At 53.9% G+C, this 24,656-nt stretch overlaps 1 protein-coding gene across 2 annotated transcripts; it reads right to left on the bottom strand.

Moving 5' to 3' along the window:
- Nucleotides 1-7,061: 7,061 nt before the first annotated feature.
- Nucleotides 7,062-11,839, bottom strand: LOC308633695 (lymphocyte antigen 6H-like). Of its 2 annotated transcripts, none has more exons than XM_081266663.1 (5): nucleotides 11,760-11,839; nucleotides 11,358-11,529; nucleotides 11,069-11,194; nucleotides 9,188-10,815; nucleotides 7,062-7,843 (listed from the first exon to the last, which is right to left on the bottom strand). In XM_081266663.1, exons 2-4 carry the CDS (start codon nucleotides 11,407-11,409, stop codon nucleotides 10,538-10,540), a joined length of 456 nt encoding a protein of 151 aa, XP_081122789.1. In that variant the 5' UTR covers nucleotides 11,410-11,529; nucleotides 11,760-11,839; the 3' UTR covers nucleotides 7,062-7,843; nucleotides 9,188-10,537. The 2 variants fall into 2 exon arrangements, 1 of the variants encoding a protein (XP_081122789.1); XR_014018845.1 differs by lacking the exon at nucleotides 7,062-7,843 and having other exon boundaries at nucleotides 9,194-9,414; nucleotides 10,117-10,815.
- Between the last annotated feature and the right edge of the window lie 12,817 nt (nucleotides 11,840-24,656).

Raw genomic sequence — 24,656 nt, 5'->3', positions numbered from 1 at the left:
GGGTCCCCTTCCACTGAGGGTGTGGGACCCCTTCCACTGAGGGCCTGGGTCCCCTTCCACTGAGGGCCTGGGTCCCCTTCCACTGAGGGCGTGGGACCCCTTCCACTGAGGGCCTGGGTCCCCTTCCACTGAGGGCCTGGGTCCCCTTCCACTGAGGGTCTGGTCCCCTTCCACTGAGGGTGTGGGACCCCTTCCACTGAGGGCCTGGGTCCCCTTCCACTGAGGGTGTGGGACCCCTTCCACTGAGGGCCTGGGTCCCCTTCCACTGAGGGCCTGGGTCCCCTTCCACTGAGGGTCTGGTCCCCTTCCACTGAGGGTCTGGGACCCCTTCCACTGAGGGCCTGGGTCCCCTTCCACTGAGGGCCTGGGTCCCCTTCCACTGAGGGTCTGGGTCCCCTTCCACTGAGGGTGTGGGTCCCCTTCCACTGAGGGTGTGGGATCCCTTCCACTGAGGGTGTGGGACCCCTTCCACTGAGGGCCTGGGTCCCCTTCCACTGAGGGCCTGGGACCCCTTCCACTGAGGGTGTGGGACCCCTTCCACTGAGGGTCTGGGTCCCCTTCCACTGAGGGTCTGGGTCCCCTTCCACTGAGGGTCTGGGTCCCCTTCCACTGACGGCCTGGGTCCCCTTCCACTGAGGGTCTGGGTCCCCTTCCACTGAGGGTCTGGGTCCCCTTCCACTGAAGGTCTGGGTCCCCTTCCACTGAGGGCCTGGGTCCCCTTCCACTGAGGGTGTGGGTCCCCTTCCACTGAGGGTCTGGGACCCCTTCCACTGACGGCCTGGGACCCCTTCCACTGAGGGTCTGGGTCCCCTTCCACTGAGGGTCTGGGTCCCCTTCCACTGAGGGTCTGGGTCCCCTTCCACTGAGGGTCTGGGACCCCTTCCACTGAGGGTCTGGGTCCCCTTCCACTGAGGGTCTGGGTCCCCTTCCACTGACGGCCTGGGTCCCCTTCCACTGAGGGTCTGGGTCCCCTTCCACTGAGGGTCTGGGTCCCCTTCCACTGAGGGTCTGGGTCCCCTTCCACTGAGGGTCTGGGTCCCCTTCCACTGAGGGTGTGGGTCCCCTTCCACTGAGGGTCTGGGTCCCCTTCCACTGAGGGCCTGGGACCCCTTCCACTGAGGGTCTGGGTCCCCTTCCACTGAGGGTGTGGGACCCCTTCCACTGAGGGTCTGGGTCCCCTTCCACTGAGGGTGTGGGACCCCTTCCACTGAGGGCCTGGGTCCCCTTCCACTGAGGGCCTGGGTCCCCTTCCACTGAGGGTGTGGGACCCCTTCCACTGAGGGTGTGGGACCCCTTCCACTGAGGGTCTGCGACCCCTTCCACTGAGGGCCTGGGTCCCCTTCCACTGAGGGTGTGGGACCCCTTCCACTGAGGGTCTGGGTCCCCTTCCACTGAGGGTGTGGGACCCCTTCCACTGAGGGCCTGGGTCCCCTTCCACTGAGGGCCTGGGTCCCCTTCCACTGAGGGCCTGGGGACCCCTTCCACTGAGGGTGTGGGACCCCTTCCACTGAGGGCCTGGGTCCCCTTCCACTGAGGGTCTGGTCCCCTTCCACTGAGGACGTGGGACCCCTTCCACTGAGGGTGTGGGACCCCTTCCACTGAGGGCTTGGGTCCCCTTCCACTGAGGGCCTGGGTCCCCTTCCACTGAGGGCCTGGGTCCCCTTCCACTGAGGGTCTGGGTCCCCTTTTACTGAGGGTGTGGGACCCCTTCCACTGAGGGTCTGGGACCCCTTCCACTGAGGGTCTGGGTCCCCTTCCACTGAGGGTCTGGGTCCCCTTCCACTGAGGGTCTGGGTCCCCTTTTACTGAGGGTGTGGGACCCCTTCCACTGAGGGTCTGGGACCCCTTCCACTGAGGGTCTGGGACCCCTTCCACTGAGGGCCTGGGTCCCCTTCCACTGAGGGTCTGGGTCCCCTTTTACTGAGGGCGTGGGACCCCTTCCACTGAGGGCCTGGGTCCCCTTCCACTGAGGGCCTGGGTCCCCTTCCACTGAGGGTGTGGGACCCCTTCCACTGAGGGTCTGGGTCCCCTTCCACTGAGGATCTGGGTCCCCTTCCACTGAGGGTCTGGTCCCCTTCCACTGAGGGTCTGGGTCCCCTTCCACTGAGGGTGTGGGACCCCTTCCACTGAGGGTCTGGGTCCCCTTCCACTGAGGATCTGGGTCCCCTTCCACTGAGGGTCTGGTCCCCTTCCACTGAGGGCCTGGGTCCCCTTCCACTGAGGGTGTGGGACCCCTTCCACTGAGGGCCTGGGTCCCCTTCCACTGAGGGCCTGGGTCCCCTTCCACTGAGGGCCTGGGTCCCCTTCCACTGAGGGCCTGGGACCCCTTCCACTGAGGGTCTGGGTCCCCTTCCACTGAGGGCCTGGGTCCCCTTCCACTGAGGGTCTGGGTCCCCTTCCACTGAGGGTCTGGGACCCCTTCCACTGAGGGTCTGGTCCCCTTCCACTGAGGGTCTGGGTCCCCTTCCACTGAGGGTGTGGGACCCCTTCCACTGAGGGTCTGGGTCCCCTTCCATTGAGGGTCTGGGTCCCCTTCCACTGAGGGCCTGGGTCCCCTTCCACTGAGGGCCTGGGACCCCTTCCACTGAGGGTCTGGGTCCCCTTCCACTGAGGGTCTGGGACCCCTTCCACTGAGAGCCTGGGACCCCTTCCACTGAGGGTCTGGGTCCCCTTCCACTGAGGGTCTGGTCCCCTTCCACTGAGGGTCTGGGACCCCTTCCACTGAGGGTCTGGTCCCCTTCCACTGAGGGTCTGGTCCCCTTCCACTGAGGGTCTGGGACCCCTTCCACTGAGGGTCTGGGTCCCCTTCCACTGAGGGTCTGGGACCCCTTCCACTGAGGGCATGGGACCCCTTCCACTGACGGCCTGGGACCCCTTCCACTGAGGGTCTGGGACCCCTTCCACTGAGGGTCTGGTCCCCTTCCACTGAGGGTCTGGTCCCCTTCCACTGAGGGTCTGCGACCCCTTCCACTGAGGGTCTGGGTCCCCTTCCACTGAGGGTCTGGGTCCCCTTCCACTGAGGGTCTGGGTCCCCTTCCACTGAGGGTCTGGTCCCCTTCCACTGAGGGTCTGGTCCCCTTCCACTGAGGGTCTGGGTCCCCTTCCACTGAGGGTCTGGGTCCCCTTCCACTGAGGGTCTGGGACCCCTTCCACTGAGGGTCTGGGACCCCTTCCACTGAGGGCCTGGGTCCCCTTCCACTGAGGGTCTGGGACCCCTTCCACTGAGGGTCTGGGTCCCCTTCCACTGAGGGTCTGGGACCCCTTCCACTGAGGGTCTGGGTCCCCTTCCACTGAGGGCATGGGACCCCTTCCACTGACGGCCTGGGACCCCTTCCACTGAGGGTCTGGGACCCCTTCCACTGAGGACCTGGTCCCCTTCCACTGAGGGTCTGGGACCCCTTCCACTGAGGGTCTGGGTCCCCTTCCACTGAGGGCATGGGACCCCTTCCACTGACGGCCTGGGACCCCTTCCACTGAGGGTCTGGGACCCCTTCCACTGAGGGTCTGGGTCCCCTTCCACTGAGGGTGTGGGACCCCTTCCACTGAGGGCCTGGGACCCCTTCCACTGAGGGTCTGTGACCCCTTCCACTGAGGGTCTGGTCCCCTTCCACTGAGGGTCTGGGTCCCCTTCCACTGAGGGTCTGGGTCCCCTTCCACTGAGGGTCTGGGTCCCCTTCCACTGAGGGTCTGGTCCCCTTCCACTGAGGGTGTGGGACCCCTTCCACTGAGGGTCTGGGACGCCTTCCACTGAGGGTCTGGTCCCCTTCCACTGAGGGTCTGGGACCCCTTCCACTGAGGGCCTGGGTCCCCTTCCACTGAGGGTCTGGTCCCCTTCCACTGAGGGTCTGGGACCCCTTCCACTGAGGGTCTGGGTCCCCTTCCACTGAGGGTCTGGTCCCCTTCCACTGAGGGTCTGGGACCCCTTCCACTGAGGGTCTGGGACCCCTTCCACTGAGGGTCTGGTCCCCTTCCACTGAGGGCCTGGGTCCCCTTCCACTGAGGGTCTGGGACCCCTTCCACTGAGGGCCTGGGTCCCCTTCCACTGAGGGCCTGGGTCCCCTTCCACTGAGGGCGTGGGACCCCTTCCACTGAGGGCCTGGGTCCCCTTCCACTGAGGGCCTGGGACCCCTTCCACTGAGGGTGTGGGACCCCTTCCACTGAGGGTCTGGTCCCCTTCCACTGAGGGTGTGGGACCCCTTCCACTGAGGACCTGGGTCCCCTTCCACTGAGGGCCTGGGTCCCCTTCCACTGAGGGTGTGGGACCCCTTCCACTGAGGGCCTGGGTCCCCTTCCACTGAGGGCCTGGGACCCCTTCCACTGAGGGTGTGGGACCCCTTCCACTGAGGGCCTGGGTCCCCTTCCACTGAGGGTGTGGGACCCCTTCCACTGAGGACCTGGGTCCCCTTCCACTGAGGGCCTGGGACCCCTTCCACTGAGGGTCTGGGTCCCCTTCCACTGAGGGTCTGGTCCCCTTCCACTGAGGGTCTGGGACCCCTTCCACTGAGGGCCTGGGTCCCCTTCCACTGAGGGTCTGGGTCCCCTTCCACTGAGGGTGTGGGACCCCTTCCACTGAGGGCCTGGGTCCCCTTCCACTGAGGGCCTGGGTCCCCTTCCACTGAGGGTGTGGGACCCCTTCCACTGAGGGTCTGGGACCCCTTCCACTGAGGGTCTGGTCCCCTTCCACTGAGGGTGTGGGACCCCTTCCACTGAGGGCCTGGGTCCCCTTCCACTGAGGGCCTGGGTCCCCTTCCACTGAGGGTCTGGGTCCCCTTCCACTGAGGGTGTGGGACCCCTTCCACTGAGGGCCTGGGTCCCCTTCCACTGAGGGTGTGGGACCCCTTCCACTGAGGGTCTGGGTCCCCTTCCACTGAGGATGCCTGATGTTTTCGCAGCCCAGACCATTCTGCCAGGCCCTGAGCTCGCTGAAGTGCAGGCCCAGGGTGGACAGGCCCCTGAGTTGAGCTGAGGCCTGGCTTCCCTAGGGCAGGGGCCTGGCTGCAGGTGGCACACCAACCGTGCTGTATGACCGTCGGTGGCACACAGGCTGCCGTAGCCACCCAGGAGCTGAGGCAGGAGGATCACCAGCTTGAGGTTGGCCTCAGAAAATTATTGAGAACTTGGCTCAAAAAAAAAAAAAAAAAAAAAAAAAGAAGAAGAAGAAAGAGAGGAACTGGGTGTGTGGCTCTGTGTTGGAGTGCCCTGGTTGGTCCCCAGCACCAGGGGAGGCTTCTTCTCCCTTTGAACAAAGGCATCCCACACAGAGGTCCCAATCACCAGGCGGATCCAGGGCAGGCAGCGCGCCTCGGAGCTCAACAAAGTGTGTGCGGGACAGCCGCCGAGCCTCCCAGGTGGTCTCCTAGCCTATGGCTGTGGGCCCATCTTGTCCTGGTCTAACGCTCATTCAATACTCAAACTGTCTCCTTCCCCTGGTTTTGTGGGGGCCGTTCCTGGGCTGCAGGAGACTTCATCTTGACTCCATCTCCCAGCAGAGCTGTTGGCTGCCAGCCCTGAGAAGAGTTACTAAGGGGCTGCCCCACCCGCCGCCCAGACCCTTCAGACTCCTCTGCTCCTGTCCCCAGGTCCCCACAGCCAGGCCTGCCTTCTCTTCCCTCAGCTGAGCCTAGAGCCCCTGTGGTGGAAATTTCCCCTGGTCTGGGGGCCCCCCTCCTGGCCCCACGCCTTCCTCCTGGAAGGCCCAGAGGCAGTGACTCACTGGGGAAGGGAAGTGACCTGGCAGAGAGGTCTGGCGGAGGCCCAGCTGGGCTGAGCTCCACACGGTTCCAGAAAGCCCCTCCCGCAGCCTGGGCCAGTGGGCTCCCAGGGGGAGCTGGGAGGGCAGGGTCCTGCCAGAGCCTCTGGTCTGGGGGGCTGGGGCAGCCCCTCCCACCACCCTTGCCCTGGACTGGCTCCACAGAACGTCCAGAGGCGGCCCGTCTGCCATCCCTGCCCCCACCCACCCTGAGCCTTTGGCCAGACACTGGAAAGAGATGGCAGCCTCTGGACCCCTGCCTTTCCTTCCCCTGCCAGGGCTGGCCTCCAAGCCCAGGGTGGGAGGGGAGTCAGCAGGGGAGGGCACAAAAGAGCAGTTCTAGGGCGAACCCGACGGCAGGGTGGCCAGGGCTGCACACTGCACCACCAGGTTTCAGGCTCCAGGCCCCTTCTTGCCACTGTGCACATCACACACTCACCCAATCCTCAACCAAACCCACACTCACAGTCACTCCTGTGGACACTCACACCCACTCCTCTTGCACACCACACCCAGTCCTCTTACACACCACACTCACTCCACTTGTATACCAACCCCCACTCCTCTTGCACATCCACACCCAATCCTCTTGCATACTCTCACCCACTCCTCGGGCATACCACACCCACTCCTCTTGCACACCCACAACCATTCCTCATGCACACCCACACCCACTCACCAAGCACACCCACGCCCACTCCTCATGCCCACTCTCACCCACTCCTTGTGCACACCACACCCACTCTGGGTTGGGCCCAGAGGCAAGCCAGGCCACCAGCTGCCCTGGGGACAGGGACTGGTGCTGACTAGCAGCGCTGGTCCCTGGTTGTACCACAGGACTGGTGTGGCAGAACTGGAATCCAGGGGATGGAGTTCATTTTGCCTCAAGTTCACCCACATTTCTGAGGCCCCTGCTGAGTGGCAGGTGGCCTGAGACCCCCTCAAGTGGGTGTGTCATGGCACACTGTGGGAGCTGCAGTGGCAGTGGGCTGGGCTTAGGGCTTTCCGGGTGCAGAGCCCAGGAGCCCAGCATCCAACTCGCAGACAGGTGGGTGGACCACGGAAGGCTCCTGGTGCAGCACACTGAGGCGATGCTGAATGTGGGGCTCTTGTTTTTGTCTTGGTATACATCATACATTTATTAGTGAATATCCCTCTGAAATCAGCAACAATATTAAAAAAATAATGATTGCACTACTTGGTCAAGCAGAACTAGCAACTTTCATTTTAAAAAAAGTACAAATCTGTTAAAAATTTCAATCAGTATACACATATATATGATACAACATACTAGTTATGTTAGATGCTACAAACCAATGTGAATCCAATGGAATGGAAAAAACCACACATTTAATCTTTAAGAACCATTTTTTTCTCTATATATTAGCATTTTCTCAAATACATGGGAAAAATGAGGTAAATGTACAATGTGCAAGGAACAGGGCCCCCGAAATCACATATATTTATATATCTATGTTACTATGTCTATATAAAACCTTTCTAACACAGAACACAGGGCTGGGGAAGGTGCCCACTGTCATGCCTAGGCCAGAAGCTGGTAAATAAAAGAGTAAACAGTGACAAACCCCCACCCCAGGAAATCCTGGTAACATGGCATCTATAACAAGGTCGGCAAATCACAAACATCCTAAATAATTGTTTCATAGATCCTTTTTTATGATGATTAAAAAAAATGTTGTTTCCTGCCCAGTAGCTGCTGTTGGAATCATTGTTGCAGCCAACACACAATCCGTGAGCCTGTTTCTGCCTGCCCCAGGAATGGCAAGGGTTTGGAAAACCTTTTGTTGGGGTGGGAAGGGAGGGGGGTTTTGGAAAGGGTGGTTCTTTGTGTAAAACACGTGGGTTTTCAACACTGCTATAAATACAGAAACGTCACCTGGAGTTATATACAGTAAGACTTTGGGTTCTCCATGGAGGGAGGACCAGGCTGACGGGTCCCGTGGCAGGCAGGGAGCCAGGGTGGCTGCGGGGAGAACGAGGGTGGTTGGAGCATCCCTGAGGCAGCAGGCGCCAAGGGCTGCCTGCTAGGATGTGCCGACCCCACATGCGGTTCGTTCAGGGCAGCCACCCCAGCTGAGGGTAAGAGAGGAAAGAACAGGATCAGAGAAGGAAGGTGGGGAGCTCAGCCAGACCCTACAGGGGCCTCCTCCAGACCTCGGAGGGCAGGGATCAGGCTTAATCTGGGGCTCTTAAAACGGGAGGGTGGCACCCTTACGATGTGAGCCCTGGGCAGTGCAGGGGCCATGAAGGGCAGGGTGAGGTGGAAATAACCAGGAGATGGGCAGGAGGTGCTGCCCAGCCTCCCAGATGGGGACATCCAACTCCATCTGTGTGGAGCTAGTGGAGCCCAGCGCCGGTGCCCCCTCTGGACGCTGGTCAGCACCATCTAGTCACGAACATGCTGGCGTGTGGGAGCCACAGAGGCAAAGAACCAAGCTCTTGCTGTGACTTCTGTGCCGGTGTGAACCGATCTCAGAACTCCATCAGCGTGGGCATTGGCAGACTCGCTGGGGGCTGCTTAGTGGGGTTCTTCTGGGGAAGCTGGCCCAGGTCAGTGGGGGACAGGGCAGTGCCAGGCAGTCTTGGAGCAGAGGCACCCCCTGAGCAGAGCACTGTAGGATTGGGTCCCATGGAAAGGCCGCTCCTGCAGGCCAAAGCCCAAACTGGGAACTGATCATCGAGAACTCGTGGATTTTAACATTGAAATAGAGAGACATCTCTTTATGTAGAGAAAATATTCCTGAGTATCAGATAGATATATTTAAACTTGTCAACATTGGGAAGTGCCACAAGAGACACTGGGTGGCATGTGAGTGTGTGCATATCTGTGCATCGTGTGCACGTATGTGTAAATCTGCACACATGAGGTAGTAGCAGGGGGCTGGAAGCTGCGTTTCTGGGTGGGGCTCAGCAGGTGCCTGTTATTCTCCCACCCTGTTGGCCAAGGGCCTGCCCCTACCTGGGGGAGAGGCCTGGTGACCTCCCTGAGGGTCTGTTCCCTCTCTTCACACCAGCTTGCTGTGGAAGGATGGAGTGTGTCTTTGCTGTGGCTGCTCATGGGAAGGGGGTCCTGTGAGCTCCAGCTGTGTCTGCCACACTGCGCAGCAAGTCAAGATCAGTCACCTTGGCTAGGGATACAGCTCAGTTGGTAGAGTGCTTGCCTCACACCAGGCCCTGGGGACAGTCACCTCTGCCAGGCAGGTGCAGTGACTCAGTTTATAATCCCAGAGACTTGGGAGGCTGAGACAGGAGGATGGTGAGTTCAAAGCCAGCCTCAGCAATGGTGAGGTGCTCAGCAACTCAGTGAGACTCTGTCTCTAAATAAAATACAAAATAGGGCTGGGGATGTGGCTCATTGATTGAATGCCCCTGAGTTCAATCCCCGGCACCACTCTTCACCCTAAAAACATCAGTCACCTCCACACCCTCAGTGATCAAATGGGGAGAGAGACCCCTTGCAGCAAAGCAAGGTCCCGGTCTCGTCACTGAGGTGGTGGTGTCAGGGTCTGCACAGGACTTGCACACAGGGATGGCGTGGTCTGCCCCAAGGGCCGAGGCCGGTTCCTGCTTGTTTAACGGCGCAGAGGAGCTCGGTGTTTATGGGTGCAGGGCTCATGGGAGCCTGGTGCTCCTGGGTGCAGGACCTGCAGTGTGAAGGGGGCAGAGCTGCGGAGGCTGGGCACGCCCTGGGTGAACTCCGACCCCTCTTGGGACCACAGGCAGCACCCCACACAGTCCCGGGCTGTGGAAATCCTAGCTACACTGTGCTGCCTGGGAGCGAGGGCAAGGAAGAGCACCTGCGTGTGTTGGGTGAAGATGAATTTCGCACCTTCCACTTGAGACTGGTTGGCCTCCCTGAGGGTGCTCCTCCCAGCTCCCTGACTCGGTCTGGGTGGGACCAGCCAGCATCCCGGAATGCTGCAGGTCCTGTGGGAGCTCAGGATCCCTCAGAGCCCTGCAGCCATGCCAGGTGGGGATGGCAGGGGACAGGGCTTTCCCTGAGAATAAGCAGGTGTCCCATGGGGGGTGGTGAGCTGGGTCTTGGGGACCCTGGGAACCTCTGGGCTTCCCAGACCTGAGATCGAAGAGCTGGGGTCACTGGGGGCTGGGAAGGAGCCAGGTGACAGAAGGAATCAGCAGGCAGCACCTGACTCTGCTAAGGGGCCTCCTCACACCACCTGGGGACATGGGCAGGTGCCCCCCCTGGAGGAAGGGGGCCAACCTTGGAGGGATAGGAGCTATGATCCTATGCTTGGGGACAGAGCTGGACCTGGCAGGGGCATCATGGAATCCTCAGGAATCGGCCACTCAGGCTGGGGCTGAGGGGAACCTGGTTGAGGCCAAACCTAGAGAGACCCCTTGCCCCCTCCTGAGAGACCGAAGGACATTCATGGGAGAGGCTTGCAGGACAGCATTTATTTCTCCAGGCAGGTGTCCTGTTCGAGGGCCTGGGCCTGTTGGGTGGAGGTTCACCCACAGTGTCTGCAGAAGGCAGGGGCTGCGAGCCGGGTGCTGGGGGCAGGTGGGTGCTGGGGGCAGGTGGGCAGGAGCCAGGGCCTGAGCAGGCTTCCCTCAGGGTCTGGCCATGCGGCTGGGCGTGTGTTTGCAGGGCCCGCGGTGCTGTGTGCGGGTGCAGTGTGCGTGCCTGGAGGGGGTGACGTTTGATCCGCTGAGCGCCAGGTGGGCTGTGGCAGGGCCAGTGTCCCGCCCCTGCTTTCTGGAGGAGGGCGCCAGCCCCCTGTGCCGGGTGTGGGGGGGTGGAGATCCTCACAGCAGGGCCCAGAGGAGGGCGGGGGCCAGGATGAGCAGAAGCCGCCCTGCTGGGGGCCCTGGGGCGCGGCCCACCATGAACGGCCTCTCCAGGCCGGGCCTGTTGCAGAGGTCTTGGAGGCAGCAGCTCACATCCCTCAGCTCCAGTCTTGGGGGAGTCTGCTGACCCAGCCCCTCCACAGTGGTCTCAGGATGAGTCCCCCAAGTCTTCCTCTGGAAGTTCTGAGAAACGGCCTCACAGGACGGAGCGCAGCCACTGAACTCCACTTGGTGTCCTTTGGGAGAGGGAGAGAGGAGGCGCCTGGCCTGGGCGTCCTCGCCCCCCCCCCCCCCAGCCTACCGCTGCTTCCTCTGTAGGAAGCCGCCGCCCAGGACTGTCCTCCAAGCTCTCCGGCAGATGGGGACCCCTGGGCTGGGTCTGTCCCTGAGGCCATCTGGCCTGAGGACAGAGCCCTCTGAGTCTTCCCTGGATAAGGTGGTGTCCTTCAGAGACCCCCACCCCACACCCTGGGTGGAGTCTGAACTCACCACTGCCGTAGCCTTCGGCCGCACGCGGGATGGCCCGGAAGCAGACGAACCCCTCGAGACACTCGGTGGGCAGGCACTGGCCGCTGTCCTGGGTGCCATGGCAGGAGTAGCACTGCAGGCCCAGCGCTGCACAGGCAGGAAGGGACGGTCCCTGAGAACCACAGCCAGACCGCGGCCTCTGCCCACCCTCTGGGGTCCTGGAGAGTGACCCCACAGAAGTGCAGACACACAGTCCCTGGAGGCAGGCCCCTTGCTCCTGGGAGAAGTGCGGGACGCCTGGGTCACTCACCATGCCTGGAGCACAGCAGGGACAGCAGCAGCGGGAGGCAGAGCACCCTCATGGCTCCGGGACTGCACAGGATGGGGTCGCTTGTGGTGGCTGGACCAAGCCCCCACTGCCCTCCCGAATCCTGGCCCTCTCTGGCTCTCGCAGTGCAAGCTGGGCCTGTGTTGGCAGGACCCTAGGAACCAAGGTTTGGCTTCAGATAGGTTTCCTCTCAGCCCCAGCCTAAGTGGCCGATTCCTGAGGGTTCCATAACGTTCCTGCCAGGTCCAGCTGTGTCCCCATGTGCAGGTTAATAGCTCATCCCTCCAAGGTTGGCTCCCTCCCTCCATGGGGGCACCTGCCCATGTCCCCAGGTGGCCCCTGCCTGCAGCCCAGCTTCCCTGCAGTCCTGCCCATCCTACTCACTGGTCAAGGTCTTCGGCAGGCGCCAGCATCTGGAAGTGCTTCCCTAGTGGCCCAGGGATAAGTACTGCCCACATCCCGGCTGCCCCCCCTCAGGAATGCTGGGATGCGCCTGGGCTACACCCTCAGCTCCTGGTGCAGCCTTCCTGGGAGGGAGACAGGGATCTGGGTGCGCTGAGGCCAGGCTGCCCTGTGGTGGGGGTCTCCTCAGCCTGGACCCTCCTCACCCCAAAGCTTTCTCCTAAGTTTGGTGGGATGACAGGCTGGAATCCAACCTCCTCCTGAGCCAACAAGCAGAGATCCCAGGAAGCGGAGTGTCTCTTCTCCACGCCTGGCTGGGACGTGGGGACCTGTGCTCCCCTCAGCTGCACTGATGCTCTGGGAGCTCCACACGGCCGCAGGCTGCCTTGCCAATTGTCCACCCTTCACGTCCCGTGGATGAGGCCAGCAGAAGGCCCTGCTCGGCCCCCTGGCTCCTGCTTCTTTCCAGCAAGGCCCTTGGCAGCCTCCCGGTGGGCAAGCCCTGGCCAGGCCTGTCCTCATCAGTTTCTGCAAGAGCACGTCCCAGAGCTGCTCTGCCATGCGTGTCCTGGGCTCTTGGGGCCACAGGCTCCTACCCCAGAGGTCCCTCTGAGGGCTGTGGCCTCTGTCTTAGGGCCAGACGGTCTACGGTGGTGTCCAAGTCCTCTGGTGGCGAAACCTTTGTCAGGTGTCCCCAGCAGATGGGGTTCTCCCCCTAGTTTCCTAAAGAAGAGTTTCTTACAACCAAGATGCCTTTGTCATTGAATGTCGGGTGGAACCATCCACAGGCCGCTGGGCCTGGAGTGTTCTTTGATCGCTATTTCAACTAATTTCTTTTGGATACAAGCTTAGGTTTTCTTGCTAGTTTTTCTTTGGTTGGTTTTCTGCGGTTGTGTTTTCCATTCTATCTAGGACACTGAAATTGTTGGCTTGGGCTGTTGGAAGGTGGGGTGCAGCCACGTGAGCACCTGGGGCCGTGCTGGGTGTGGGCAGCCCCTTCAGGGCTCTGTGCTCCGTCCTCCTCAAAGTGGGTCGGCCAGCTTCAGCCTCAGGCACACTTGTGAGTGTGTGTGACTTTAGATCCACTGTGTCCCTGGCTGGCCCAGTGTGGGTGTGACTCCTGTAGGACCCCAGGCCATTGTGAAGAATGGTCTCTGTTTACAAGAAGGGGGCTGAGGTTGGCACACGGCCCAACCTACAGTCCCAGCTCCTCAGGAGGCTGAGGCAGGAGGATCAAGTTGGAGCCACCTTGGGCAACTTAGAGAGACCCTGTCTCAAAATAAAAAACAGAGAGGGCTGGGGTGTCTCTCAGGAGTAGAGCAGCTGTGAGCCCAAGCCCCAGGGCCTGTCCCCACTCTGACAAAGGAGTGGTGCTGCTGGGGAGACCACTCAGGGCAGGTCCAGGCTCGAGGCTGTTCCTGGACACACATGAGCTTGGTCCTTGGAGGATAATAGGTTTGGGAGCTCTGCCCTCTGAACCATCTCCAGGATCCCTTTGGTTCTTGGTAAATCCTGGGAACTCTGAGGGGGGAGGAAGAGGGGAGTGAGCGGGAGAGGGCACCTGCCCCAGAGCTGGAACTGCTGTCTGCTGCCATACCAGGGTCCCTTTCTGTCCCCAGGAGGCCAGACATCTCAGCCTCCTCTAAGACTATGACCCTTGGGGCAGCCTGTGGGGTAAGGCATGGTGGTGATGTTACGGCTGTTTACGGTGGCGGGTCCTCGCTTCCCCAAATGCTGAAGTATAACACCAGAGAAGCGGCCCAGGCCAGGGGAGAGTGGACAGTGGAAGCTTTATTAAAGGACAGCAGAAAAGATTTCTTCCCAGAGGAAGAAGGGGACCCAAAAGGCGGAATCCGTGGAAGGGGGAGGTCTTCCCTTTTTATAGCTAAGTCATCTTTCAGTCCTCCCACACTCCTGTCCCTTGTTGCCCTCTGTCCTGCAGTGACAGCATGCAGGTGGGAAGGCCAAGGGCGGAAGGCAGGGACTGGAGGCTGGCCTGGGCAGGAAGGGCCTGGGGGGTTTGGGATTAGCACCTCCCTGTTGGCTGCCAGCTGTTTCAATAACAGTTCCTTAGGATGGGTTCCGGCCTTGGGTGCTGCAGTCTGGCTGGGCACAAATCACGAGCCACTCAAGCAGGAACAAACTTTATTTCCCAACTCATGCGAACGCCACCCACGCGGCTCTTCCAGGAACACACCACACACCAACCGGAACACCCCCCCCCAACTCTCCCGGAACACCACCCGGCTGCACCCACTCGCGCGCACTCACTCTCGGAACCCCGGGAACTCAAAGGGAACTCCAAAGTAGCGGGCGCCTGAGGCGGACAGTAAAGGTCTAATATACAATTGAATACACAGTCTGTTTCCATCCAGCATCATCCAGTCACAGCAATTACACACAGCTTAACTTAATATCATCTTAATGGCTCGCCTCTCAACCATTACTTCTGGCAAAATGCCAGGGGCCATTCTGACTCCCCCCCTTCTGTTTAATTAAACACCAAGCATGTGGCTTAGGGACCATGCCTGTTAGGTTGTCCAATACTACATATGGTCCTTACCCATCATCGGATGAGCTGACCTCAAGGCGTCAGCCTCCTGTCTTAGGTTGGTACAACTGCAATTGGATCTTACCCGTCACTGACTACCGGTCCAGCATACAGCCATACTTGTGGATAGGCCTATGCACCAGTGTGGGGGGGGTGAGGTTCTTGCCTCACCTCTGTTGGCCCCCAAATTTGGCCTTTGCACCAGTGGGGGGGTGAGGTTCTTTGCCTCACTTCTGTTGGCCCCCGGATTTGGCCTTTGCACCAGTGGGGGGGTGAGGTTCTTTGCCTCACCTCTGTTGGCCCCCAAATTTGGCCTTTGCACCATGGGGGGGGTGAGGTTCTTTGCCTCACCTCTGTTGGCCCCCAAATTTGGCCTTTGCACCATGGGGGGGGTGAGGTTCTTTGCCTCACTTCTGTTGGCCCCCAGATTTGGCCTTTGCACCAGTGTGGGGGGGTGAGGTACTTTGCCTCACCTCTGTTGGCCCCCAAATTTGGCCTTTGCACCAGTGGAGGGATGAGGTTCTTTGCCTCACTTCTGTTGGTCCCCAAATTTGGCCTTTGCACCATGGGGGGGGGGTGAGGTTCTTTGCCTCACTTCTGTTCGCCCCCAAATTTGGCCTTTGCACCAGTGGGGGGGGTGAGGTTCTTTGCCTCACTTCTGTTGGCCCCCGGATTTGGCCTTTGCACCAGTGGAGGGGTGAGGTTCTTTGCCTCACTTCTGTTGGCCCCCGGATTTGGCCTTAGCACCAGTGGGGGGGTGAGGTTCTTTGCCTCACCTCTGTTGGCCCCCGGATTTGGCCTTTGAACCAGTGGAGGGGTGAGGTTCTTTGCCTCACCTCTGTTGGCCCCCAAATTTGGCCTTTGCACCAGTGGAGGGGTGAGGTTCTTTGCCTCACCTCTGTTGGCCCCCGGATTTGGCCTTTGCACCAGTGGAGGGGTGAGGTTCTTTGCCTCACCTCTGTTGGCCCCCAATTTGGCCTTTGCACCAGTGTGGGGGGGTGAGGTTCTTTGCCTCACTTCTGTTGGCCCCCAGATTTGGACTTTGCACCAGTGGGGGGGTGAGGTTCTTTGCCTCACCTCTGTTGGCCCCCAAATTTGGCCTTTGAACCAGTGGAGGGGTGAGGTTCTTTGCCTCACTTCTGTTGGCCCCCGGATTTGGACTTTGCACCAGTGGGGGGGTGAGGTTCTTTGCCTCACCTCTGTTGGCCCCCAAATTTGGCCTTTGAACCAGTGGAGGGGTGAGGTTCTTTGCCTCACTTCTGTTGGCCCCCAGATTTGGACTTTGCACCAGTGGGGGGGTGAGGTTCTTTGCCTCACCTCTGTTGGCCCCCAAATTTGGCCTTTGAACCAGTGGAGGGGTGAGGTTCTTTGCCTCACTTCTGTTGGCCCCCAGATTTGGACTTTGCACCAGTGGGGGGGTGAGGTTCTTTGCCTCACTTCTGTTGGCCCCCGGATTTGGCCTTTGAACCAGTGGGGGGGTGAGGTTCTTTGCCTCACTTCTGTTGGCCCCCAAATTTGGCCTTTGCACCAGTGGAGGGGTGAGGTTCTTTGCCTCACCTCTGTTGGCCCCCATATTTGGCCTTTGCACCAGTGGGAGGGTGAGGTTCTTTGCCTCACCTCTGTTGGCCCCCAAATTTTAGATCATCACTTGCTGAGAGCCATTAGCCAAGTAGGTGTGACAGTTTCCTTGCCAGCGTACCCCATGTTGCTTAGAGGAAGGACTCGTGGAAATGGACCTGCCTTGGACATTCGCAGTGACATTGCATGTATGTTTGATAGAGGTGACCTTGCTCAAGGACCAGGGCGGATCCGGGGGTTTAGGGCGGATCAGGTTTTAGGGAGTATCCTGTTCCTTGGGTTTAGGGCGGTTCCAGGTTTAAGGTGTACCCTGCTGGGAATAGGGCGTATCCTGCTGCCTCAGGCACCCCCGATTCTTTGTTTTCTTTCTTTTTTTTTTTTAAAGAGAGAGTGAGAGAGGAGAGAGAGAGAGAGAGAGAGAGAGAGAGAGAGAGAGAGAGAGAGAATTTTTAATATTTATTTTTTAGTTTTCGGCAGACACAACATCTTTGTTGGTATGTGGTGCTGAGGATCGAACCCGGGCCGCACGCATGCCAGGCAAGCGCTTGAGCCACATCCCCAGCCCCAAAGAATCTGTGTCAGAAGTGGGATCTCCTGGGATTCAGAGAGTATTTGGGATTCAAAGCCTGGTGGAGTACATGAATTTTGTGGCAGAACGTGGATTTCCCCAGAACATGTTTGTAGAGGGCCAGTGTGAGTTCGGGAATAAAGAATTGCTGTTTGAATCTACAAGGCTGTGAGTGGCTCGTGATTTTGTGCCCAGCCAGACTGCGGCAGTCACTAGCAGAAGGGAGGAGGATGCAAAATGCCACGACACAAAGCCAAATGATGGTTCCTTTTGGAAAAATTGCACCACCAATGACACCATCTGCAAAGATACTCCAGCACTACCACAATTCGCTGCACCAACAGATAGTTCACAAGGCATACAAGTGATATATAGTCCAGGCAGGTTCTGCAGCAGTTCAACGCAGAGGAACCCATTAATATGTCCATTTCCTACCAAAGTAAATCGAGTCCTTGATTGAGCATTACTTGTTGAGTTATTATTCATTGATGCATCAGTTTATACAGTTTACTGTGATAGCTATCGAAGAAGCTGTAGTTTGGTTTTATCTTTGTCTTCACCAGCACTGGGATGAAGATAGGAATTCTGGCAATGATGGCTAAAAAAAAAATTATGTAACATTGCAGCAGGCTCTAAGAAAACAATTTTCTGAACAATTTACATTATCCTGAACAGAATTATTAAATATAATGAAAAGGAAAGGTGAAAGTAAACAAACAGATCTGTTAACCTCCTTTTTTTGTTCACATATTAAAACAATCCTCAACAGCTGTTTACCCAATTTAAATTAAACTATTTAAATCACGTGAATAATAATAATATTTGGATCCATTTTTTCATGAGCGCTCCTCATATATGATATATAGACATACACTATTACAGACATACAACACAAAACAGAAGTGTGCACACATAACACAATACATACAACACATAACATAATAGTAAAGGTCTTGTAGCTTTTCACAGGTGAAATCTCCATTGCAATGTTTAAAAACTCCACAGTCAAAAAATAGAACTGATCAGAAAAACATTAACCTAGGTCTGTATGAGCTCAAAAAATAAAATAGAAATTCATGATGTGGGAAAAGGCAATAATAAAATAGATATTGAAAAAGGCATCCTGGTTACCACCTGGGTTTTACTCTTATTTGGATATCCCATCCTTTTTCCTGTAACTTGCATAATGGGTCTGAAGGTATTCCCACAAGCAAGCCCCAAGGTTTTTATTGCATTTGAAATAGGCCTTAATGGTGTTCATTATTCATTAGCCTCCAGGTGTGGGGGAATCACTGTCGCAGATGTAAGGATAGCCAAGCTGGAGCTCTAGATATCAGCTGTTATGGATTTGAGCCAAATCATCATCTTTTTGGTTTGTAGAAATGGCTTTAGTTAATCTCGCTGGAATCCAAATTGGCTGCTGTTCTCCCTGTGGAAACACACAAACAGAACCCTGAAACCAGACAATCACTGGGTCAGGACCTTTGCATTGTCCTGTTAGAATATCCTTCCAAAGTACCTTGGGCTTATGTACATTTTTTGGACACATGCCTTTCCGCAGCACTAAGCCCTGATGAATCCAAATTTAAAAACTTTTGAGTAAAAAGGGTTATTTTAAGTTTATCTTTGGGGGATATATACCCCTTCCCAATTCCCTCTTTTTGCTTTAATAAGTACATTTTAATAGCTTGATGAGCTCTTTCAACTATGCCTTATCCCTGTGGATTGTATGGGATTCCTGTTATATGAGTAATGCCAAATGATGTGCAAAATTGCTTAAAAGAGGTAGAAGTATAGCCAGGACCATTATCTGTTTTTAACTGTTTTGGAACACCCACAGTGGCAAAATTTTGTGAGCAATGAGCTATAATATCTTTAGTTTTTTCTCTGGCATGAAGGGAGCCCATCAAAAATCCAGAAGAAGTATCAACTATTACATGCAAATATTTTAATTTTCCAAATTCTGGCAAATGTGTGACATCCATCTGCCAAATATGGTTAGGTATCAGTCCTCTAGGATTGACTCCAAGATTAACTTGTGGTAAAAAGGTCACACAATTTTGACATTGTTTTATTATTTGTCTAGCTTGTTCCTTAGTTATTTTAAAATGCTTTTGTAAAGTATTAGCATTGACATGGAACCTTTTATGAAAATTTGTAGCTTCCTCTAGTGTAGAGAAAATATGTATGTCATGTGTAGTTTTATCTGCTAAATCATTGCCCAAACTAAGGGCTCCAGGCAATCCTGTATGTGCCCTGATATGTCCTATAAAGAATGGATCTTTTGTCCCATATTAGACTTTGTATAGTGGAAAACAAAGAGAAAACAGTAGAGGAAGGGGAAATCCTACCAGCATCTTCAAGGGATACTATAGCATTAACTATATACTGACTATCAGAAAATAAATTAAATACAGAATCTTTAAACATCACAAAAGCTTGTAATACTGCATTAAGCTCTACCTTTTGAGCTGATTGTTTGGGTACTAAAAATGTAAAAGTTTGATCAGGGGTAACTACTGCTACTGTACCATTATTTGACCCATCAGTGAATATATTTGGAGCATTCATGATAGGTGTTTTCCTTGTCATTTTAGGAAAAACTACAGGAGAATACCCAAAAGACAATAAAGGATTAGATGGTAAGTGGTTATCAAATGAAACATTAGATTTGCACATGATTATTGCCCAAGTATTTAACTCATTAGCTAACTCATCAATTTGATTCATAGTATATGGAGTAATAATTTTATTGGGAGAAATTCCAAACACTCCCTTTGCTGCTTTTATTCCTTTGAGTATCAATTGTCCTACAGCCTCAGGATACCTAGTAAGAATAGTGTTAGGAGAATAAGATAAATGTATCCACAATAATGGACCTTCTGGCCAAAATACTCCTGTAGGAATATTTTTTGTTGGTATTACATTAAATAATAAAGGCACACTTATATCAATTCTATCCAAATGCATATTTTCCATGTACGTTTCAATGATTTTTAATGCCTTTCTTGCTTCAGGCGTTAACATTCGGGTTGAATTTGGATCTGATGGAACTTTAGGATATGAAATAAAGGTCCCAACTCTCCTGTTGATATGCCTAGATAAGGCCTTATCCAATTTATGTCTCCTAATAACTTTTGAAAGTCGTTAAGTGATTTGAGTTGACCTACTCATATTTGAATTTTTGGTGGACGGACCATGGTTGAGGATAATAGAACTCCTAAATAATTAATTGGAAAATTTAATTGTACTTTATCTATTGCAATCTCTAGATTATAATTTTTTAATAAGTTTGTAAGTGTGGCATAACATTCTAGCAATGTGTTTTTAGCTTTGTGTGCCAATAATACATCATCCATATAGTGAAATATTTGTAGTTCAGGATTTTGATTTCTAAGTGGCTGGATTGCTTTGTTAACATAAATTTGACACATAGTTGGGCTGTTAACCATCCCTTGAGGGAGTACTTTCCACTCATATCTCTCATCAGGACCTTCATGATTTAGTGCAGGGATAGTAAATGCAAAACGTGGACTATCCTCAGGATGAATTGGAATTGAAAAGAAACAATCTTTAATATCTATAGCTAAAACATACCAGGTTTTTGGCAAAGCAGACAATTGAGGAATCCCCGATTGAGCTGGGATAACCATCTCATTATTAATGGCTCTTAAATCTTGCAGTAATCTCCATTTACCAGATTTCTTTTTGATGACAAAAATGGGAGTATTATGGGGAGATACAGAAGGTTGTATATGTCCTTCTGCTAACTGTTGTTTGACAAGGTCATGGGCTGCTTGTATCTTTTCTTTAGTCAGGGGCCACTGAGGAACCCATACTGGTCTTTCTGATTTCCAAGTAATTTTTATTGTCTCATTGACCCCTCCTGAAAATTCAACCCATGTCTGTCTGTTCCTTGATCTATTTGTATTGGTGCTGCTATACCTTGTTCTTGTTTTTCTAATCTTTTTCCTTTCCTAAAACCTTGTCTAGTCATAATAGTGGGCACATTTGGATTGATGTTATTTGTTAATGTCAAACCTAATTGATCTAGGACATCTTTTCCCCATAAATTAATAGGAAGGTGATCCAAAACATATGGCTGTATAGTTCCTTCACATCCTTCAGGATCCTTCCAATCTAATACCATTGCACTTCTATGGGGATTAGTCGCCACTCCTAGGCCTCGAAGCGTTTGAGTGGCTTGTTGTAATGGCCAGTGTTTTGGCCATTCTTGACAAGAGATGATGCTAAGGTCTGTACCTGTATCCAGAAGCCCATTAAATTCATGACCTTGAATATTTAGTTTTAGCATTGGGCGAGAATCTAAATTTAAAGAAAGCATAGCCCAATCTACACCTGTGGAGCCTAATCCCTTGGAACCTCTTTCTACAGTACAACTGAAAAAATTTATCATGCAGGCTGGGTATTACTAATAACTGTGTTATTCTATCTCCTGGTGAAATTACTGATGTACCTCTTGGAGAAGTAGCTATAATTTTTATTTCACCTTCATAATCGGGATCAATTACCCCAGGACTTATCATAAGTCCTTTTAGAGAGGAAGAACTGCGTCCCAATAATAAGCCTACTGTTCCTTGGGAAGAGGTCCTTTTACCCCTGTGGGAATGATTTGAACTCCCACCTCTGGAGTTAGTACTGCTCTGGTGGAGGCGCAGATGTCCAACCCTGCGCTCCCTCTGGTTTGTCTGATGAGGGATCTAATGGGTAATGTGTCCTGGGCACTACCCTGATGGTGTTGCTGGGTTCCTCCAGTGCCCCGTATATTTGTGGTCTTGGGCCCTGGAGCATTGGGCTCCCCTGTCCATTTTTTGGCAATGGAGCCCGATGCCTTTCTCCATGATATCATGGGTAAACACCTGGTCCTTGCCTGTTTTTTGATAATGGAGTACCCTCTATGGTGGTGGTTTGAGAATAGCATTCATTAGGCCAATGTCTCCCTCTATGGCATCGTGGGCAAATACCCGGTATTCTACCCCTTTGATATCTAGTTTTGTTAAACCCTCCTCCTATGGGGCAACTCCTTTTAAAATGTCCTGTTTGCTCACAATTGTAGCATGTTTTTGGCCTGGAATCTAAAGCCTGTTGTACTACAGCTGCCAAGACTTGCCTTCGTTCATTAATGTCTCTACATAATTTAATATATGTGTTTAAATCTTCATGTTTCCATGGTCTAATGACCTCTCTGCACCAACGATTTGCTTGCTCATAAGCCAGTTGTTTTATTAATGGCATTGCTTGTTCTGTATCCCCCAAAACTCTGGTAGCTGTTTGAATAAGCCTATCTACAAATTCAGCATAAGGTTCATTAGCTCCCTGTATTACCTTAGATAATTGACCTTGTAAATCTCCATTTCCTTGTAAAGTCTTCCATGCCCTAACCGCATCTGCAGCAATTTGAGAATATATGGCAGGATCATATCTAATTTGTTGCTGCTGATCCTCATAAGGTCCCTTTTCTAACCATATATCTAGATTTCTGAGGATAACTGGCTGCTGTAATTCGCCTAGCCGTCTCCATGCAAAATTTCTCATTGGCAACCTTCCATAACAAATATTGCCCTCCATTTAGCACAGCTTTACACATATTAGCCCAATCTGCTGGCGTCATGTCCAAGTTAGTAATGGACTCGACCAAGCTTACAGTGAAGGGTGCTTGGGGACCATAGGTTGTTACAGCCTCCTTTAACTGCTTCACTGTTTTGAAATCTAAAGCATGGTGAATTCGCTGCCCTCCTGCCTGCTCAAGTACAGGGCATGCTAATCTTTGAGGTCCTGTCTCAGGATCCCATCTATAACCCATAGGTGGAACTATTGGTTGGACACTTTCGCCCTCTGGTGATAGAAAGGTGTTAGTTGCAGCCTCCTGTTGTAACTTTTCCCCTGATAGTTCTTCCTCCTTTAAAGTTTCTTCCTCTGACTAGCTCGAGAGACCTTTTCTTTTACTTGATCTTCTACTATAGTCTGAACTGAAGGCTTTGGACTAGGCAAACAAATCGTACCAATGTCCATAACGGTAATGTGCCAACTGGCAGAGTTCCTGGGTTTTTCTTTTCCTTTTCCCTTAAATCTTCACCATGATGGTCCCACTGTGATATATTTAACAACTCCTCCTTAAAAAGCCATGGGATACATTTTTGTATTGTATCAACATATGCCCTGTTTTTGGTTTTACTGGGGTGCCTCCTTCCTCTAAGGATTTACTTAACATTCTTTCGGTTTGTTTTTTGCTAATTTCTGATCCCATATTTCTGCTACAAGAATAACTCAACTCAACAAGATAACTCAAAACAAAACCGTGCTGCAGTCTGTCTGGGCACAAACCACGAGCCACTGAAGCAGGAACAAACTTTATTTTTGAACTCCACCAAAACACTTCACACACGCTCCCGGGGAATTCTCCCACATGCCACGCGGCTCGTCCAGGAACCAGCCACCGGAAATATCTCCTCCGAAAATCCCTCCTCCTGCACTTTCCCAACCAATGGGAACTCTCCAGGAATCCCCATGAGAACTCCAAGTAGCATGAGAACTGCAAAGTAGCGGCCGAGGCAGATAGTAATGCCTTGCCTGTCAATCAATACTGTTGGCAAAATGCCAGGGGCCATTCTGACTCAGCTGTGGCTCTCAGCAAAACCGTAGCAAAACAGAACAAAAAATCGTTGTATCAATTTTCCTATTTTCTTGACATGTACATTTGTGGTCTATTTCTCTCTCTTCCTCAGGGGTGAACAACTTCAAACCTTGAGCCAACCATTTTTCCCAGTTTGCCTGAGAAAGTTCTAGGGATAGGCAGCTTGAAACAAAAACAAAACAAATCAAAACAAGAACATATTGTTTTTTGAAATGGTCACCCATTCTCTCGCCTTCCCTCAGGGGCGAGCAATTTCACTTACCTCCAAGCTTCAGGCGTTCCCACACAGGCCACCAAATGCCGCAGTCTGGCTGGGCACAAATCACGAGCCACTCAAGCAGGAACAAACTTTATTTCCGAACTCATGGGAACGTCACCCACGCGGCTCCTCCAGGAACACACCACACACCAACCAGAGCTCCCCCCCCAACTCTCCCAGAACACCACCGGGCTGCATGTGCACTCACTCTCGGAACTGTGAGAACTCAAGGGGAACTCCAAAGTAGCAAGCGCCCAAGGCGGACAGTAAAGGTCTAATATACAATTGAATACACAGCCTGTTTCCATCCAGCATCATCCAGTCACAGCAGTTATACACAGCTTAACTTAATGTCATGTCTTAATGGCTTGCCTCTCAACCATTACTTCTGGCAAAATGCCAGGGGCCATTCTGACTCGGCTGTGGCTTTCAGCACTTGGGGACATTAACATTTCACTTTCCCCAAGTGCTTCTCTGGTTTCCTGGACTCCATTCTTGATTCTGCTCTCCAGTTTCTTTATCTTACTCCATATTAGACCCGATTTACCCGGCTACACTAACTCCCGATCTGTGAATCTGGCTTCAGTTACAAGGACAGCCCTCTGTGGACTGCACTCTGTGGAAGACTCTTGTGGGGGTGAGTTCTGAGGTCTCTTCTGAAGTGGCCTCTGGCAGGTTCTGCAGTCTCCTGAGTCTTTGGAGGACAGTGGAGCCTGGGTAGTTTTTGTCTTGGCTGGGAATGTGTCTGCAGACTGTGCTCCTGACCAGGGCTGAGATGGTGGGTCCAGTCCCTGGTTGACAGGAGCAGAATCGTGGGGTTGGTGACTAGGGAAAGGATCTGACCACGGGTTTGAGGAATGACACTCACCTGAGGCGCAGATGTCCCCTGCAGGGAAGAAGTGGTTGTAGGGAAAGGTGCAAAGGCAGCATGGGCTCTTTGGAAAATCCAGACAGCAGATGTCCCCTGCCTCCATGACGATGGCTTCTCTCAGCCCTGCCGAGTGGAGAGGAGGGAAGATCTTGTCCAGCCTGGTCAGGGGTGGAGTGGTGGCATCTTCCAAGAGGCCAGGCTCGGCTGCTTCCACTGGGCTCCATCCCTGTGCATGCAGACCACAGAGATGCCCCCATGGCTTGGGGCGAAGGTCTCCATGGCCCCCGTGCAGGTCACGGTCCCTCCTGCTCTGACCTCCTCCACCTTCCCCAAGGCTTCCCCAGCAAATTGTGACACAGTAAAGACAAAAAATTATCTGCAGGGAGAATGCTTTCCA

This window comes from Spermophilus citellus, assembly GCF_964194105.1.
Source record: "Spermophilus citellus genome assembly, chromosome: 14".
Lineage (NCBI taxonomy): Eukaryota > Metazoa > Chordata > Mammalia > Rodentia > Sciuridae > Spermophilus > Spermophilus citellus.
This window is presented reverse-complemented; position numbering and strand designations above follow the sequence as displayed.

What these genes read in the sequence shown, in the direction of transcription:
- LOC308633695 (XM_081266663.1), bottom strand. Translation starts at nt 11,409, where the DNA reads ATGAGGGTGCTCTGCCTCCCGCTGCTGCTGTCCCTGCTGTGCTCCAGG. An exon ending in CCTGCTGTGCTCCAGGCATG is followed by an intron (nt 11,195 to 11,357) that starts GTGAGTGACCCA and finishes CTGCCTGTGCAG; the next exon opens with CGCTGGGCCTGCAGTGCTAC. An exon ending in GGCCGAAGGCTACGGCAGTG is followed by an intron (nt 10,816 to 11,068) that starts GTGAGTTCAGAC and finishes CCTCTCCCAAAG; the next exon opens with GACACCAAGTGGAGTTCAGT.